Source organism: Rhinolophus hipposideros, assembly GCF_964194185.1.
Source record: "Rhinolophus hipposideros genome assembly, chromosome: 10".
Taxonomy (NCBI): Eukaryota; Metazoa; Chordata; class Mammalia; order Chiroptera; family Rhinolophidae; genus Rhinolophus; species Rhinolophus hipposideros.
This window is the reverse complement of record NC_138056.1, coordinates 46,645,531-46,660,940: the sequence shown is the minus strand read 5'-3', so window position 1 is coordinate 46,660,940 and position 15,410 is coordinate 46,645,531. Positions and strand designations below refer to the sequence as shown.

Here is a 15,410-nt window from a genome sequence, read left to right as displayed (position 1 = left end):
CCTCCCTCCCTCTCTCTCATTTTCTACATCAATCACCCAAGCAGGGGTGGGGGAAGGGACTTCACAGAGTATGAAAGGTGGGCTGAAGGGATTCCTGGTGAATGACACAGGGCAGTTAGAGAGGAACAGGATTAGGGGGGTGGTGATGAAAGTGGATCTGGAGACGGCAGGGTGTGGGCAAAGAGGGTGAGGGAGTAGATGGTACTGTCCCAACCCAGCCACTTTCTGCTGTGTAACGTTGGGCAAGTCACTCAAATTTTTCTGGGATTTGGTTCATCTGTAAGGTGGAAGCCTGCCTTACCAGGTGGTGAGAATCACATCCAAGACCATTCATTCATTCCTTTATTCACCCATCCTCCCAAGTTCTTAAGGCACAGCAGAAGCATCATACATGTCAGCCTTCTTCCCTTACCCCGAACTTAGGGATGGCTCAAACCCCAACTCAAAAATGATGAAGGTGGAGGCTGAGGCTAATACCACTCATTCCATTATGAGGGGCTGAAGTGTTCCAGGAGCTGGGAGATGGAGAGGGGTCCCAGCTCATCCCTCTTTCCCCACTATACACCTCAATTGTGCTGTTGGAACAGTGACTGAAAAGGCAGAGATCAGAACAGTTGCACTTCTTAGGATTAGATGTAGATGGCTTCCTGGAGGTGGGGATTTTTCTGGAGCCTTGTGCTTGATCAGAAGGACAGGCTTATCCCTGAAGCTTGTAGACTGGAGTGTGTATGTGTTGGTGGGGACAGGTGTGTGCTGGGCATGAGGAGGGCACTCTGACAGAGATGGGAAGCTAAGGAAGGTCACAGTTGGTCCCTCTTCCACATCCCTCCAGGTGCACTGTGGCCAGCTGAGTGACAGTGAAGAAAGGAGCCTTCAAGCTGTAGAGAAGCATGTGAGTGGGCGGTAGGGCTGGGGTTGGATGGGGGGCTGCTGAAGACCCTCATCACAACTGGTGGGAAGATACTCTGGCCAGGGAGTTAGACAGACCCAGGTTTCAGTCCACCACGTTTGGGCTGTGTGACCTTGAGCAAGTCACTTAACCTCTCTGAGCATCAGTTTCACATCTGAAAATGAAGATAAGGATAGTACTGACCTACTTAGAGTACTTGTGAGATAAGAGTCAAATATCAGTACTTAGGAAGGGCTATCTACATAATGATATCGAGGCTCTTTCCTGAGATTTTGTAATGTGACTTTAGCAATGACTTAGGACTCCCTGTGGATGGTAGAGACACAGAAATCTGACCCTGTTCTGTGGAAGAATCTTGGGCTGGGGGTGGAGACAAACCCTGTACATATCTATTCGTGGACGGAGGGACGCTCCAGAGACCGTGCAATCCCACAGGAGGGTGGAGCGCTGAGGGATGAGTTGTTTGGGCCGGGGAGTGGGGGTGGGTGGGTGGAGGCGGTGGGCACCGCTGGCAGAGGGAATGGCTTGACCGAAGGCGAGAAGTCCTAAGGCGGCGAGCGCGGTAAAGATGGGGCGAGTGGCTCGCTGACTGCTTAGTCCGCCGCAGACGCTGGTGGCCCTGCGAAGGGTGCAGGCCCTGCAGCAGCGCGGGCCCCGCGCGGCCCCCGAAGCGGTTCAGAACCCCCCAGCGGGAGCGGCGAAAGACAAGAAGAGCGAGAATGCCCACACCGATCAGGACAGAAAGATCCTGCAACTGTGTGGTGAGGACTCGGCTGGGGCCCGGCCTGGGGACGAGGAAGGGTCGGACCTAGGGGTTTCGCGTGCTCTTGTGGGGGCGGGGCCTTATTCGGGGTGGGCGGGGCCTGAGAGGTGGCGTGGCCCGGAGCAGCCGGGTAGCAATCGGGAGATCTGTGGGCTGGGCGGGCAGGTGAAGCCGGGGGGTGGCGCAGTCTTGGGGGAGTCTATGGGTCCTCTCTCTGACCCGCGCGCCACTGTTACAGGGGAACTCTACGACCTGGATGCCTCTTCCCTGCAGCTCAAAGTCCTCCAATATGTGAGTCCCTATGCCCCTCCCCTTGTGCTCCTTTTTGGAATAACGTTCCCTGGAGCCCTCCATCAGTTCAGATTCCGATGTCCCCCAATCTCCTCTATCCTCCACCTACCGGATAAGCCTCCAAGAGGCGAGAGGGCGGGGAGTAGGGGTGGCGCAGTTCCGTGGTCAGCCCCTCGCTCTCTCTGTTCCTCCCTCTCAGCTGCAGCAGGAGACCCAGGCATCGTGCTGCTGCCTCCTGCTGGTGTCCGAGGACAATCTCCAGCTCTCCTGTAAGGTGAGGGCCCAGGTCCACTGTGGGACTGGGCGAGGGACCCAGGCTCCGAGGGGAAGACCCTTTCCCATCCTTTAACGGGTCCCCACTGCTCTGTCCTTCAGGTCATTGGAGATAAAGTGCTAGAGGAAGAGGTCAGCTTCCCGGTGAGTCCTGTCTCTGTCTCGTGTTGGAGTCTGCAGGAGAAGTTAAGGCAAGCTAGGCGCTCCTGGGATGTGTTCAGAGGGGCTGAGATCTGCTAGAATTTCTTGGAATCTGGTGGAATTATCTGGATCTTGGGATCTACTTAGGAATGTTATGAGAGAGAAGTCTCTTACAATCTACAGAACAGCTTACTTGGGACCAGTTCACTTCTATCAGAGTATTTTTGGATTGAACTCGCTTAGAATCTGTTAAGAACAACAAGAATCTTTGGAGTCTGCTTTTCTCTTCTAGTTAGGGAGGACCTAACGTCCTCCAAAGGGGGTTCTGGTCAGGAGCAGAACTCCTCACCCCCCTTCAGTGTTGACACTATCCACCATTTGGATTGACTAGAAGAGGTCCTTGAAACTTCCAGACTTGAGGGTGGGACAGGGTCTGAGATTGCCTGACCTTGGGGAGAGCTGGGCCCTGACTCAGTCTCTCCTCACTCCCCAGATGACAATGGGACGCCTGGGCCAGGTGGTGGAAGACAAGAAGTCTATCCAACTGAAAGATCTCACCTCTGTAAGCTATGACCTAGCTGGACCAGGGGAGGAGGCAAGGGGAGAGGCCCCTGTCCAGTCCCCAGGGCCAGGGTTTGTGGGACAGGGCAGCCTAGGAATGTGGGAGACAAGACCCAGGGATTTTCTCCCAACCCACTCCCATATCATAGCACTTCCCACCCTGTATGCTGTATGGGTCCTTTAGAACTGGCTGTCACATAGTATGGTGGAGGGCTGGGGGAAGGAAGCATACTCTCCCCCTCCACCTTTCCCCTGACTGACTTCCCCTTTGCAGGAGGATGTGCAACAGCTGCAAAGCATGTTGGGCTGCGAGCTGCAGGCCATGCTCTGTGTCCCTGTCATCAGCCGAGCCACTGACCAGGTGGTGGCCCTGGCCTGCTCTTTCAACAAACTTGGAGGAGACTTGTGAGTCTTGGTGGGGTGACGTGATCAGGAGATGAAGCTGAGAGACTGGACAGGGCCCAACTAGGGTAACGGTGCGGGAGGGGTACTAGGCAGGGGTACTTTCTAGCAATGGTGGACTGAATGGTTTGTTGGTGCAAGAGACTGTGGGATTCTCAGTGTGCTCGGCCCTTGAGCCACTGTGGCTGAGGCACAGGCAACTGTTGACTCTCCATCACCCATTCTGGCTTATTTAAAAGTCATGTTGAGGTCCAAGTGAGCTCCCCTTTTCTTTGCCCACTTCCAGCAGCTGGGATTGATTATCGAGCATTAGGATCCTGGCCTTCCCCCAACTGCCATCCCCTGTTTTGACGTTTCTGATGGGAACTCCCTGATGGAGGGGTGGTGCGCTCTGGGTGAACTCTCTGGGACCCCTCACTGACATAGTGAGCAGCGGCTAAAAGGAATACGGGCTTGGGGGCTAGGCTAAGCTTAGAGTCTTTAGAGGCACTTATAACATGGCAGTTATAAGAATCATACAAAACACAGTGGTGGGCAGGGCACGGAGTCAGGTAAACAGGCATATCTGGAAGCATATCATAAGAACTGAGGTATATTTGGGGTCTAGGAGTGGTATCATAAATAGATGTCATGTCCTAGACCAACTCACTAATTAACAGCTGCCTGAAGCGTTGTGTTGAGACTGGATCTTAGTACTGTGATTGATGAGCCATGACTGTCCTTGGAGCAGGTTCGGGATGTGAATGCTGCCACATGTGGTCCAGCAGGTCTAGCAGTTAGGGAGGAGCAGAGTCATACAGGTAGGAAGGAGCAGGCAGGTGAAGGGCTGAGTCCTGATTCCAGGATGCAGAGAGATGCTGACGAGGTGTTTGGCCCCTGTGGCCCAAGCAAGCAGGATGGATGTGAGGGCCTGGAGCTCCTTCAGGAAGTAGAGACGGGAGATGTTGGGACTAGAGACATGTGAGAAGCCCAGGGATGGGATCTGCAGAAGTGGGGCAGCGATCTGGGAGTCGCAGGTAAGTGCAGCAGGACCTGCTATCAGAGAGCTCTGTGGGCGTTGGATGGACCAGGGGGAATGAAGACAGGGACAAAGCAGAGCCCGCTGAGGCAGGGACGATGTGGGATCTGTGTCGTTTGGTTCTGCTGGGCATCCTAGCGGTGGGAGAATTTCTGCCATTCAATAAATACATGGTGAGCACCTACTTGTCCAGCAGTGTCCTGACCAGATGGCCTTGGAAAGGCCTTTGGGGAGAGGAGGGCAGAGTGAGTGGAGGTCCAGCAGGGACTGTGACCCCTCACTGCTGGTTGTGGGACTGGGTTCTGAGATGGCCCTAGACCTGAGGGAGAGGTGGTATCAGAAGGGAAAGGAGATGGAGCCTTGGCGACAGCCCTGAGACCCAAGGCACAAGCAAGGCCATCTCTAGGTCCCACATATTTCAGGGAGGGAGTGCTGAATGATTGCATGAGCCAAGGTGGGGTTCAGCTCAAAGTGGTGACTACAGAGAAGCTGCCAGGAACGCAGAAAACGAGGATTCCAGAACCCCTTCTGCTGGGAGTGTGGTGGGGCTAGTGATAAGGGCAGAGGTAGAGGTAGAGTGCAGTTAAGACACTTGGAAAACACTTCCCAAATATCTCCCCTGGACCAGGCTCTGCATTGGTCATGGGGTGATACAGTTATGGTCCCTGCCTTTAAGACTTAAAGTTTACTTTCATGGCATAGAAGGAAGAGGGTGGCAAAAGTATTCCAGGCAGAGCAAACGGTATGGGGAAAAGCATAAAGGTACGAAGGAGCCTGAGGTTTTCTCAGAATGATGAGGATTTGAGCATGGCTGAAGCTAAGGTACACCTAGAGATGAGGGGAGCTTAGGATAGTGACAGGAGCTGGGTGAGCCAGGGCAGTGCCACTGCCCATCCTTGAGAATGGAGGGGCTCCTGGGGAGGAGCAGGAGAACACCCAGCTCTGGCCTGGGCAAGTCTCCAGTCTGAGGGAGGAGACGCAGACAGTCTTGGTAAATTCAACGTCAGAGGAAGGAGACATGGCTCTGACTTCAAGGGATGTTAATAATAGTCTGAGGAGGAAGACACATTTTGGTCTAGGAGAACTAGAGCCCTCCCCTCAGGGAGTGCCTAGTCTGAGGGGACAGCTGCCCCAAGCTGCCAGTGCTGTGAGCAGCCCCAGTGGAGGAGAGTGATGGTTAGCTGGTGGGTCTCTGAGAGCACTTCCTGGAGGAAGGGAGAAATGGGGGGAGAAGTTTGTCATTCTTTCCTCTCCAGTGACCCCCACCCCTCCCCTAGGTTCACAGACGAGGATGAGCAGGTGACCCAGCACTGCTTCCAATACACCAGCACAGTGCTCACCAGCACCCTGGCTTTCCAGAAGGAGCAGAAGCTCAAGTGTGAGTGCCAGGTGAGAGATCAGCCTTGCGCCTCTCTCAGAAACAAAGTTGCCCAGCTCTCAGACCCGGAAAGCCATCCACAAGGGAAAAGCCCATATCTATCTAAACCACCGATTACCCAGTGCCCCGAGACCTCTAAAAGGGGGAGGTCGGTAGTTTTTCCGGGACCGCGCCAATGGCTGCAGACACTGTGTCCCTCTAGTGTTCAACTTGGGTACTACAGCAACATCTGGGTGTCTGGAGCCGGAGGTGAAGGCATATCTGAGACTCAAGATTTCTACACAACTTTACTGGGGCTATTTCTCCCACTCCCTCGCTTAGTAGACAAATGATATAATTGACTCATATTTACCAGTCTCCAGCATGTCCTGAAAGCTCTAGGAGAGCAATGAGAAGCCCCTGGGTCTGTTGGAGGCAGGGGGCTGGAGACTGTAACCTGAACCCCTATGTTCCCCATTTTCTCCATCCCAGGCTCTTCTCCAAGTGGCAAAGAACCTCTTCACTCACCTGGGTGAGTGTACTGTCCTCCATGCTTAGCTGTGGGGTGGGAGTGGAGGCTGGAGATTTGGGAATGAGAGGTGGGAGTCCAGGCTGTTCTCACCACAGGCCCCCACGTTTCTCCCTCTCACAGACGACGTCTCTGTCCTGCTCCAGGAGATCATTACAGAGGCCAGAAACCTCAGCAATGCTGAGATGTGAGTGAATCTCCCCCGAGGAGGGGCGAGAGAGGCCCTGGGCCCATCTTCCTCCTCTCCTTTTCTCCCCTCTTTCCCCCCTCCGCTGCCTTGTTGTGGGACCCATCACGCTTTGTGTGATCCTTTATTCCATAACATCCAATGAAAACGGGGGCGGGGCTCGCTTTGCTGGCCAAGGAGCCTCAGCTCCTAACAGTGGGGTGGCCCACAGTAGATGCTACCAAACAAACAAACAACAACAAAAACCCATTGGTCTGTTCCAGTCAGGAGCCAGCCCTGAGAATCTCTCCTACCCCGCCTCGGAAATCCAGGCTCTGCCTCAAGTCCTGAGAAGTGGGGGGTGGTCTGAGAGGGGTGTCAGGGCCCTGTGGACCAAGGCCGTTTCCTTGCAGCTGCTCGGTGTTCCTGCTGGACCAGAATGAACTGGTGGCCAAGGTGTTCGACGGGGGCGTGGTGGAGGACGAGGTAAGGCAGGGCCGCGCGGAGGGAGTGTGGGGCTGTGGTGCTGAGGCCCGGGTGTCCGCAGGGGGCTGAGGAGCAGGCCGGACAGTCGAGGGTCCGCTTTGTGTCTGGCCGCTGACTTCTTCCTCCCTACCCACGCCTGCCCCCGCAGAGCTATGAGATCCGCATCCCAGCAGACCAGGGAATCGCGGGCCACGTGGCAACCACGGGCCAGATCCTGAACATCCCAGACGCGTACGCACACCCACTCTTCTACCGTGGCGTGGACGACAGCACTGGCTTCCGCACACGCAACATCCTTTGCTTTCCCATCAAGAATGAGAACCAGGGTGCGGGCTCCCGGGCGAAGGGTGGGGAGGGGCGGGGCAGGGCCAGGGCGGGGCGGGGCCTGAACAGGACGGGGCGGAGCTGAGCAGAGGGTTGGCAACCCTTCCTGAGCGTCCTGAAGCAGAAGGGACGGGGTTTGCCAGGCATGGGACATCCCTTAAGGGCACCCTGGGAGGGCAGATCCCTGCCGGACACATCCACCGGCGGATCCTAGCCCCTCTCCGGCTCCCAGAGGTCATCGGTGTGGCTGAGCTGGTGAACAAGATCAACGGACCTTGGTTCAGCAAGTTCGATGAGGACCTGGCAACAGCCTTCTCCATCTACTGTGGCATCAGCATCGCCCATGTGAGTAGGAACGGGCAGGGCCTGTGCAGGACCCTCTGCCCTCCTCTCCACATTGGGTGTCTTTGCTGTCTAGACGGGTCTGTACCTTGCCTGGGACACAGAGCCCCGCTGCTGAGTTGCTGTGCAACCTTCAGTACCTGCTAGTCACTCCTGGCCTCACTTCCCATCTGAAAATTTACTATTTCTTGTCCTGTCCCAGGACCATGGGAAACCCCAGTTGTCTGTTCACCCTGCCCCGTCTTCCTTGGGAGAGGCAACCTCAATCCAAGCCCCTAGTCAGCTTCTTTCTGGGAAATGTTGGGTCTCATTGTCCAGAGCTGGTAGCTCTGGCCTGGGACTCCAACCCATCGGTCCCTGACACTGCACCTCCTTTCTGCTTCTCTTTCTCTGCTGTGGGCCTTAGGGCAGGTTCTGGAGGAAACAGAGTGCCGGATCAAATGCTAAGAGGCCTTGGGAGGAGGAGCAAGGGGAGGTCTCCATGACAATTGGAGGAGGCTCCCTACTGTCGGCTGGGGTTGGAAGGCCCAGCACCGGACAGGAAGGGGGATTCTGTCTTACCCCTTTGTCCCACTCCTGGGCATTCTGAGCTTTCACAGCCACCGTGCTTGAGCCCCATCTTTCTCTTTCTGCTCCTCAGTCCCTCCTTTACAAGAAAGTGAATGAGGCCCAGTATCGCAGCCACCTCGCTAATGAGATGATGATGTACCACATGAAGGTGAGTATGCAAGGAGCTTCTGTCCTCCTTCCCAGGGTCCCAGGGTCCCCTGCAGCCCACCTGTTCCTTCCCTGCCTCCCCAGATCCTCTTGGGCTCAGGACCAGGCTGAGATTTCTGATTGCCCTCTTTTGAAGATGATGAGATTGACCCAATGCAATGCCTGGCCTCCAGCTCTCCTTCCAGGCACCTGCTGGGTCAGCACCGAGGCTAGCAGCAGGACCCAGCCCAGGGAAGAACCTGGGTTAGCCAGCTGTTCCCCATGTCCAGGGACAATTCCCACCTTGGGAATGACTAAAGGCTGAAAAGCCCACTCAGGGCCCTTCCCACAGCTCCCATAGGTCCAGTGGTCCTGCAGTGCTGGGAAGTCCTAATGATGCTATTCCATCCCATTCTCAGACCCTGTGTCAGAAAAGCTGTTCCAGGCTTTCGGTCAGAGTATGTGGTGGCCATTGCTGATTTGAACATTTCCTCTCATCTATGCCCAAACCAAAGGGTCCCAGACTTTGTAGGTAGGGTCAAAGCTGTAGTAGGAAGGACTGAGTTTCGATTCTGTGATGGTCCCCCCCCAAATAAGTCATCTTCAAGTTGGTGCCTATGAAAGGCTACCATGGCTTTAGAGGTATCACCAAGGAGTGTCCTCCACCTTTGCTGAGGGTAAGCTGTTTCAGATGAGGGTGGTCACCGATAAGGAGGCATAGTAGATGGGCCACAGGGCTGTGAGGGGAGGGTGGTGGTCTCCCGCCCAGTGACAATCTGTGGAGTAGATGGCCCAACTGGGGTGTGCTCTGGGTGAGGGGTTCCCCCTGCTGTGGGAATTTGAGGGTGAGGACACTGGATGAGTGGAGGTCATCTTCTAATGCCCTGGCTGGTGCCCTGTAGGTCTCTGATGATGAATATACCAAACTTCTCCATGAAGGGATCCCACCGGTGGCTGTCATTGACTCCAATTTCGCCAGTTTTATCTATACCCCTCGCTCTCTCCCAGAAGATGATACTTCTATGGTGAGCTGCCCCCTGCCCCCCACTCACTGGACTGTGTAGGCAGAGATTTAAATTCGATGTGTACAGGAACTTCCTGGCAAACCAGAGTCATTAAGAAAGACTATAGTGCCTCCTTTAGAGACGGAGTGGCCATGTGGTCTGCCAGCATGCGCCCCGCGGGCCACGGGCTGGCTGAATGATTGCCAAAGGCTACTCCGGAACCAATAATGCCCAGGGCATGTGGCCTCAGGGTTGGCTCCTCACTCCCTATTTTTCTAAGATTTTGTGTGAACTTGGTTCCAAGAGTTCTTTGAAAAGCTCTTGGCTCTGACTGGGCATTACCATTTTATGGTTCTCTAGTATGGATCTGAAGAGCTAAGACTCCAAAATTGTGGGGGCTTCAAGAAGGGCCAAGGCAGGGGGCCCCATCTGGAAACTGACAATCCCTCTGACCCCTCCCTTCTGCCCTCTACAGGCCATCCTGAGCATGCTGCAGGACATGAATTTCATCAACAACTACAAAATTGACTGCCCGACGCTGGCCCGGTGCGTACGCCCAGCCCTCTCCTCTGCGTGCCGGGAGCCCTGGTCTCTGCCTCCCTCTGTCCTCTACTCTCACATCCATCGCCCCCAGCCGTCTGGGGAGGGGTCTCTCTGGGACAACAGGGAAGACTCAGTCTTGTGGGTGTGGGCAGGATCCATGAATGAGAGGCAATGAATTCCTAGACATTGGGACCATGAGGAAAGGAAAGGAATGGGGCAGGGCAGAACCTGAAGGGCCACCTGGAGGAGGAGAGCCTGAGGCCTGTCTGCTGCCCTCTCCCCCACCCCAGGTTCTGTTTGATGGTGAAGAAGGGCTACCGAGACCCCCCTTACCACAACTGGATGCATGCCTTCTCTGTCTCCCACTTCTGCTACCTGCTTTACAAGAACCTGGAGCTCACTAACTACCTCGAGTGAGTGGCTGCCGGTTCCCACCCCCATCTGTCAGCTGCGGGGGCGGGGGGGGGGGTCTCCTTCCTTGAGACAGAGAAGAAACTCCTGTGTGGCAGGCACTTTACATGCACTGCCTCACGGGACCCTCTTAACAGCCCAGGGAGGGAGATTGCATAGCCCTATTTCCTGGGCCAGACTTACGATTGCATACCCAGGGGATGAGGGGCCTGTCAAACTCCAAACCAGGGCTTCTTTCCTGGAAGGAGCCCAGGTGTCCTAAGCTCCCGTCTGGGTGCTGCACATCTCATCCTGCTGTTCCTCCTCTGGGGGCCTTGGGAGGGAGCTGTGTGTGGACTGCTTTCCTGTCTGTCTCCCAACCAGGGACATCGAGATCTTTGCCTTGTTTATTTCCTGCATGTGTCATGACCTGGACCACAGAGGCACAAACAACTCCTTCCAGGTGGCCTCGGTGAGACCCTGCCCTCCTCACAGTGGGCAGCCTCCCGGGCGGGGGCGGGGAAGGGGGGGGGCTGGAAGTGTCCCTTCTCCAGCCTGAGGAGACAGGGCAGCTGCTGAGACCGGGAGCCTGAGGTTCTCCCAGGCTTTGTGCTGGGCTCTGAGCTGAGGGGGCGGGGGAAGGGGCAGGAGGAACAGGGTAATGCTTAGCCTAATAGGGTGGCTGCTTGGATCTGGATGGAAGGAGTGATGGAGTTTTCCTGGCTTTTCCAGAAATCTGTGCTGGCTGCGCTCTACAGCTCTGAGGGCTCTGTCATGGAGGTACCACCATTCTGCTCCAGTCTCCCCAACACACACCTCCTAGCCACTGCCCCCACATCTTCCTGTCCTCCTCCTACTCCTCCTCTACAAAGTTAGACTATGACCCAGCTCCTCCTAATCCCAAATCCTGCTCTTCAGACAGCCTGTGAGAGCTGCAGCCACCCCCAGGGCACGCACGTCTAGCTCATTTTCCTGGATGGGCTTGGAGGGATGCAGGCTTGGAGGGGTGTGAGTCAGGCTGCAGGTTCTGCTGGAGCCCAGGTTTGCAAAGGGAGGACTCAATTCTCTTTGCATGTCTGGGAATACCCTGTGCAACCCCTCCCTGCCAAGCCTGGACAGGATGCACTCCCATCACAGTCAGGGTTGCCTTAGATTGTTTAGTTTGGGTCTACCCACCCCCAGATGGGGGGTCCTTGGGGCAGGGATAAAATCCGAGACATCTCTGGGTTCCCTGCACTTGGCATACTCCTTGGCACAGAGTGGGAGCCAAGGTCAACGCATCTCACGCTACCCCCCACGCCGTCCAGGGACTGGCCTGGCTTGTATACTCCCAAGATGAGGGGCCCCTTCCATCCTGGGAGGCCTGGTGGCAGCCCTGTTTCTGCTCTGCTTGCCGTGGGCTGAGCCCACTTTTCCTCTGAGTGACAACCCTTCAGCATCAGGAGACAGAGGCCTTGCCCTCACCTCACACTGCCTTGCCTTGTCAGCAAACAAATGTTAGCTGCATGAGTTAACGTCTAGGAGTCTCGAGGGATCATTCCAGAATTATTCCAGCTTGAGAAATCCTTAGAGCTTACCTTGTCATGACCCTTTATGTGACAGCTGAGGAGCCTGGGGCTCAGAGCCTTGCCCGGGTCACACCAAGGGTAGAAACAGAATCCAGAAAGGAAACTGAGAGCCTGACTCCTGTTTCTGCCTGCTCTGCTCACCTTGGGGGCTGGGGTTGGGCCGGGCCTGCTCCCTCTCTTGGGGTCAGTCTTGAGGGAAGCCCTCCGCCCTGACTGGGCCCCATCACTCCTCTCCCTCTAGAGGCACCACTTCGCTCAGGCCATTGCCATCCTCAACACCCATGGTTGTAACATCTTTGACCACTTCTCCCGGAAGGTGAATGGGCTGGGGTAGCAGTGAGGGAGGGGGAGCTGGGAGCTGGCCCATCACGGGAGAAGGGGCTGCTGGGTAGAGGCTCCCCGGGGCCGGGGAGTGGGTGGGGGTGTCTGGCAGGAGGCCGTGACATCTCCCGGCCCCCATCCAGGACTACCAGCGCATGCTGGACCTGATGCGGGACATCATCTTGGCCACGGACCTGGCCCACCACCTCCGCATCTTCAAGGACCTCCAGAAAATGGCGGAAGGTGCTTGCTTTTAGCTCTGGGACTTAGAGGTGGGGAGGGACCACCAAGTGGGGCATTTGCCTGGAGAACATCCCCAGTGGTTTGGACCCACCTCCAGCATCAATGCACCCGGCAGACCCCGCCCCAGCCCATGGGCTCTCATCCATGGTGATGAATTCCCTGGACCACTTTGGGGTGGGCCCTGTGGGGCTTGTTCTTAGAGAGGGGGCAGGCCCCTCTATGTGAGGGGCCCCACGCCTTGACCCCAGCCTCTCCCCAATAGTGGGCTATGACCGAAATAACAAGCAGCACCACAGTCTCCTTCTCTGCCTCCTTATGACCTCCTGTGACCTCTCTGACCAGACCAAGGGCTGGAAGACCACGAGGAAGATTGCAGTAAGGCCTACCCCTCCCCTAGCAGGTGCAGGCTGCATACCCTTCCTGGCTCTGTGTAGCTCCTGCACCCTGGACACCCTTACTCTGCTGAGCTCAGCCTGGCTATATTTTGAGGAGACAGAAATCTAGACCACCTCAGAGTGACAGATGGGGAGATTCAGAGAGGGGCATGGACTTCCTTGAGATCACACAGCAGTCAGTGGCTGGTGGGAGGTGGGCCAGAACCCAGACACTTATCCCCACCTGGGGCTATCCCCTTGCCAGGATGGGGATGGTGAAGGCAGGCCCTAAGGTGAGGCTGAGGGAGACCTCAGTGTGCCCCCTTGGGAATGGGCTGTGGAGGAGCTCGGGTGGATGGAGCCCACTCACAGGATGTGATGAGAGTGTTGGCCTTTCAGGAGCTGATCTACAAAGAATTCTTCTCCCAGGGAGACTTGGTACGTGGGGCATGAGCTCAGGGTATCCAGGTGGGAGGGGGATTCCTGGCCTGGGGCTGGGAGGGGTTGGGTTCGCCCGACCCTGGTGCCTAATGGAGAAAGAGGGCCAGGCCTGATGACTTGATGCCCGCAGGAGAAGGCCATGGGCAACCGGCCAATGGAGATGATGGACCGTGAGAAGGCCTACATCCCTGAGCTGCAGATCAGCTTCATGGAGCACATTGCAATGCCCATCTACAAGTGAGGGGGCTGACGGGGCCTGCTGGGGACTCTGCACAGAGAGGGTGGGGGGAGGCGGGACAGGCCTTAGCCATCGCAGCAGACACAGGTGCTGGGCTTGGCCTGGGCCTGCTCCAGTGAGCCACCCCCCTGCCTCTGGGCACAGCTGTCTCCTGCTTTGCCCCTAAATGGACCCTTCATGAGGGGACCCTTCATCCTTGGTCCCCTCTGGAAAGAGACCCCCATGTTCTCCTTGAGCATCCAGCCCTATGCCTCATTCTTATAAAACTTAACTTGTAGTAGAACCCCAGTCTTTCTTGCTGCCCACTCTCTGACTGCTGACCTTTAATCCTGCCCCCACGCACTCCTAGGCTGCTGCAGGACCTGTTCCCCAAAGCGGCAGAGCTATACGAACGCGTGGCCTCGAACCGTGAGCACTGGACCAAGGTGTCACACAAGTTCACCATCCGTGGCCTCCCGAGCAACAACTCGCTGGACTTCCTGGATGAGGAGTACGAGCTGGATGGCACTGGGGGCCCAGTCAATGGCTGTTGCAGCCTTGATTCTGCGTGAGCTGCTCTCACGATCCTGCCCTGCCCAGGCCTCCTCCCACAACCCTCCATTGGCGGGACCAGAGCCATGGGTCCTGGGTTTTAGACCAGAACTTCTCGTGTGACCGGGGCAAGTACTGACCTTCTGGGCCTCAGCGTTCTTGTCTGTATAATGGAAGCAAGACTTCCAACCTCACCAAGACTTTGTCATTTGTCCTCTGAGAGCACAGGGTGACCCACGAGCAGTGGGCCCTGCTCTGTACGTCTGACCATGCCTTGGCAAGTCCTCCCCAAGCCACTCCTCCCAGCAGCCTGGCTGGCTTCTCCTGGGCCTCTGGCCTGCCTCCCCAGTTCTGTGTCCTTTTCCCCTCTCCAGAATCCTCATTCAAGGAGAAGGTGGGACACCTCAGTGAATAGAGGGCAGATCTTAGAAACAGTCCTTAGCTGTGTTGGAGGACTGGCAATAGTCGTGGAGCCACAGGTGCCCCTGAGGACCGCCTCTGTACTTACGGGGGGGATGAGGACCTGGGGTGATTGATGCAGGGCCTCTGCACGGAAGCTGCCAGAGGGGCACTCAGTGCTCTGAGGAGAGAGGCTCAGGAAGAAAACAGGATGGGGACAATGGGCAGGAAGGATCCCTGGGCTGGGAGACTGGCCCCAGCTGAGTCAGCAATGCTTCCTCCTGGCTGTGTGACCCTGGGCAAGTCCCTTCCCCTATCTGGGCAAACAGTAGGCTGAGACAGTCTGTTCTCTGAGACCCCTTTTATCTAGATCAAAGTCCCCCGAGGTCTGTGGAGTCCCAGAAAAGGCCATGGAATGCCCCTGCCACCCACCCTAGGGCAGATAGCTGACCTTGAGTCCGTCAGAGGACCCCTGTGTGTACCCCCTTAGCCCAAGCCCCACCTCCTTTCCTGCAGCCAGAGAGGTACCCGGCCTCAGCCTTGGCAGGGTATCTCTCCTCCTCAAGGCCATATCCACCTGTGCCCCGGGGCTTGGAAGACCCCATAGGGCCGGGCTTCTTGGGTCAGCCCGGCAGCTACTCCCTTCTCTTTTGTTCTGTACTGTGTTGTGGGGTAGGGGGAGGGGGGCCACCTGCCTTACCTATTCGGAGTTGCCTTTAGAGAGATGCGTTTTTCTAGGACTCTGTGCAACTGTTGTATATGGTCCCGTGGGCTAACCGCTTTGTACATGAGAATAAATCTATTTCTTTCTACCAACCCTTCCCCGTGGGGACTTTTTTAAAAAAGATTTTTATTGGGGAAGGGGAACAGGACTTTATTGGGGAACAGTGTGTACTGCCAGGCCTTTTTTCCAAGTCAAGTTGTTGTCCTTTCAATCTTAGTTGTGGAGGGTGCCGTTCATCTTCAAGTTGTTGTCCTTTCAGTCTTGGTTGTGGAGGGCGCAGCTCAGCTCCAGGTCCAGCTGCCGTTACTAGTTGCTGTTACTAGTTGCCGGGGACACAGCCCACCATCCCTTGTGGGAGTTGAACCGGCAACCTTG

At 56.2% G+C, this 15,410-nt stretch overlaps 1 protein-coding gene across 6 annotated transcripts in view; it reads left to right on the top strand.

Annotated features, from left to right (window-relative positions):
- PDE2A (phosphodiesterase 2A) overlaps positions 1 to 15,127 on the top strand; it is an 88,342-nt gene extending 73,215 nt beyond the window's left edge. For all 6 annotated transcript variants that reach the window (XM_081061764.1, XM_081061766.1, XM_081061763.1 and 3 more), the window contains 25 exons: positions 833 to 892; positions 1,518 to 1,671; positions 1,912 to 1,964; positions 2,164 to 2,238; positions 2,340 to 2,381; positions 2,872 to 2,940; positions 3,214 to 3,344; positions 5,637 to 5,748; positions 6,209 to 6,248; positions 6,369 to 6,432; positions 6,825 to 6,897; positions 7,046 to 7,223; positions 7,454 to 7,566; positions 8,204 to 8,281; positions 9,162 to 9,284; positions 9,739 to 9,809; positions 10,097 to 10,219; positions 10,581 to 10,668; positions 10,929 to 10,976; positions 12,006 to 12,080; positions 12,229 to 12,328; positions 12,591 to 12,703; positions 13,102 to 13,140; positions 13,274 to 13,380; positions 13,731 to 15,127. In XM_081061764.1, the coding sequence (XP_080917890.1) occupies positions 833 to 892; positions 1,518 to 1,671; positions 1,912 to 1,964; positions 2,164 to 2,238; positions 2,340 to 2,381; positions 2,872 to 2,940; positions 3,214 to 3,344; positions 5,637 to 5,748; positions 6,209 to 6,248; positions 6,369 to 6,432; positions 6,825 to 6,897; positions 7,046 to 7,223; positions 7,454 to 7,566; positions 8,204 to 8,281; positions 9,162 to 9,284; positions 9,739 to 9,809; positions 10,097 to 10,219; positions 10,581 to 10,668; positions 10,929 to 10,976; positions 12,006 to 12,080; positions 12,229 to 12,328; positions 12,591 to 12,703; positions 13,102 to 13,140; positions 13,274 to 13,380; positions 13,731 to 13,932 (2,331 nt within the window). In that variant the 3' untranslated portion in view covers positions 13,933 to 15,127. The remainder of the gene's footprint in view (positions 1 to 832; positions 893 to 1,517; positions 1,672 to 1,911; positions 1,965 to 2,163; positions 2,239 to 2,339; positions 2,382 to 2,871; positions 2,941 to 3,213; positions 3,345 to 5,636; positions 5,749 to 6,208; positions 6,249 to 6,368; positions 6,433 to 6,824; positions 6,898 to 7,045; positions 7,224 to 7,453; positions 7,567 to 8,203; positions 8,282 to 9,161; positions 9,285 to 9,738; positions 9,810 to 10,096; positions 10,220 to 10,580; positions 10,669 to 10,928; positions 10,977 to 12,005; positions 12,081 to 12,228; positions 12,329 to 12,590; positions 12,704 to 13,101; positions 13,141 to 13,273; positions 13,381 to 13,730) is intronic.
- The last annotated feature ends 283 nt before the right edge of the window (positions 15,128 to 15,410 follow it).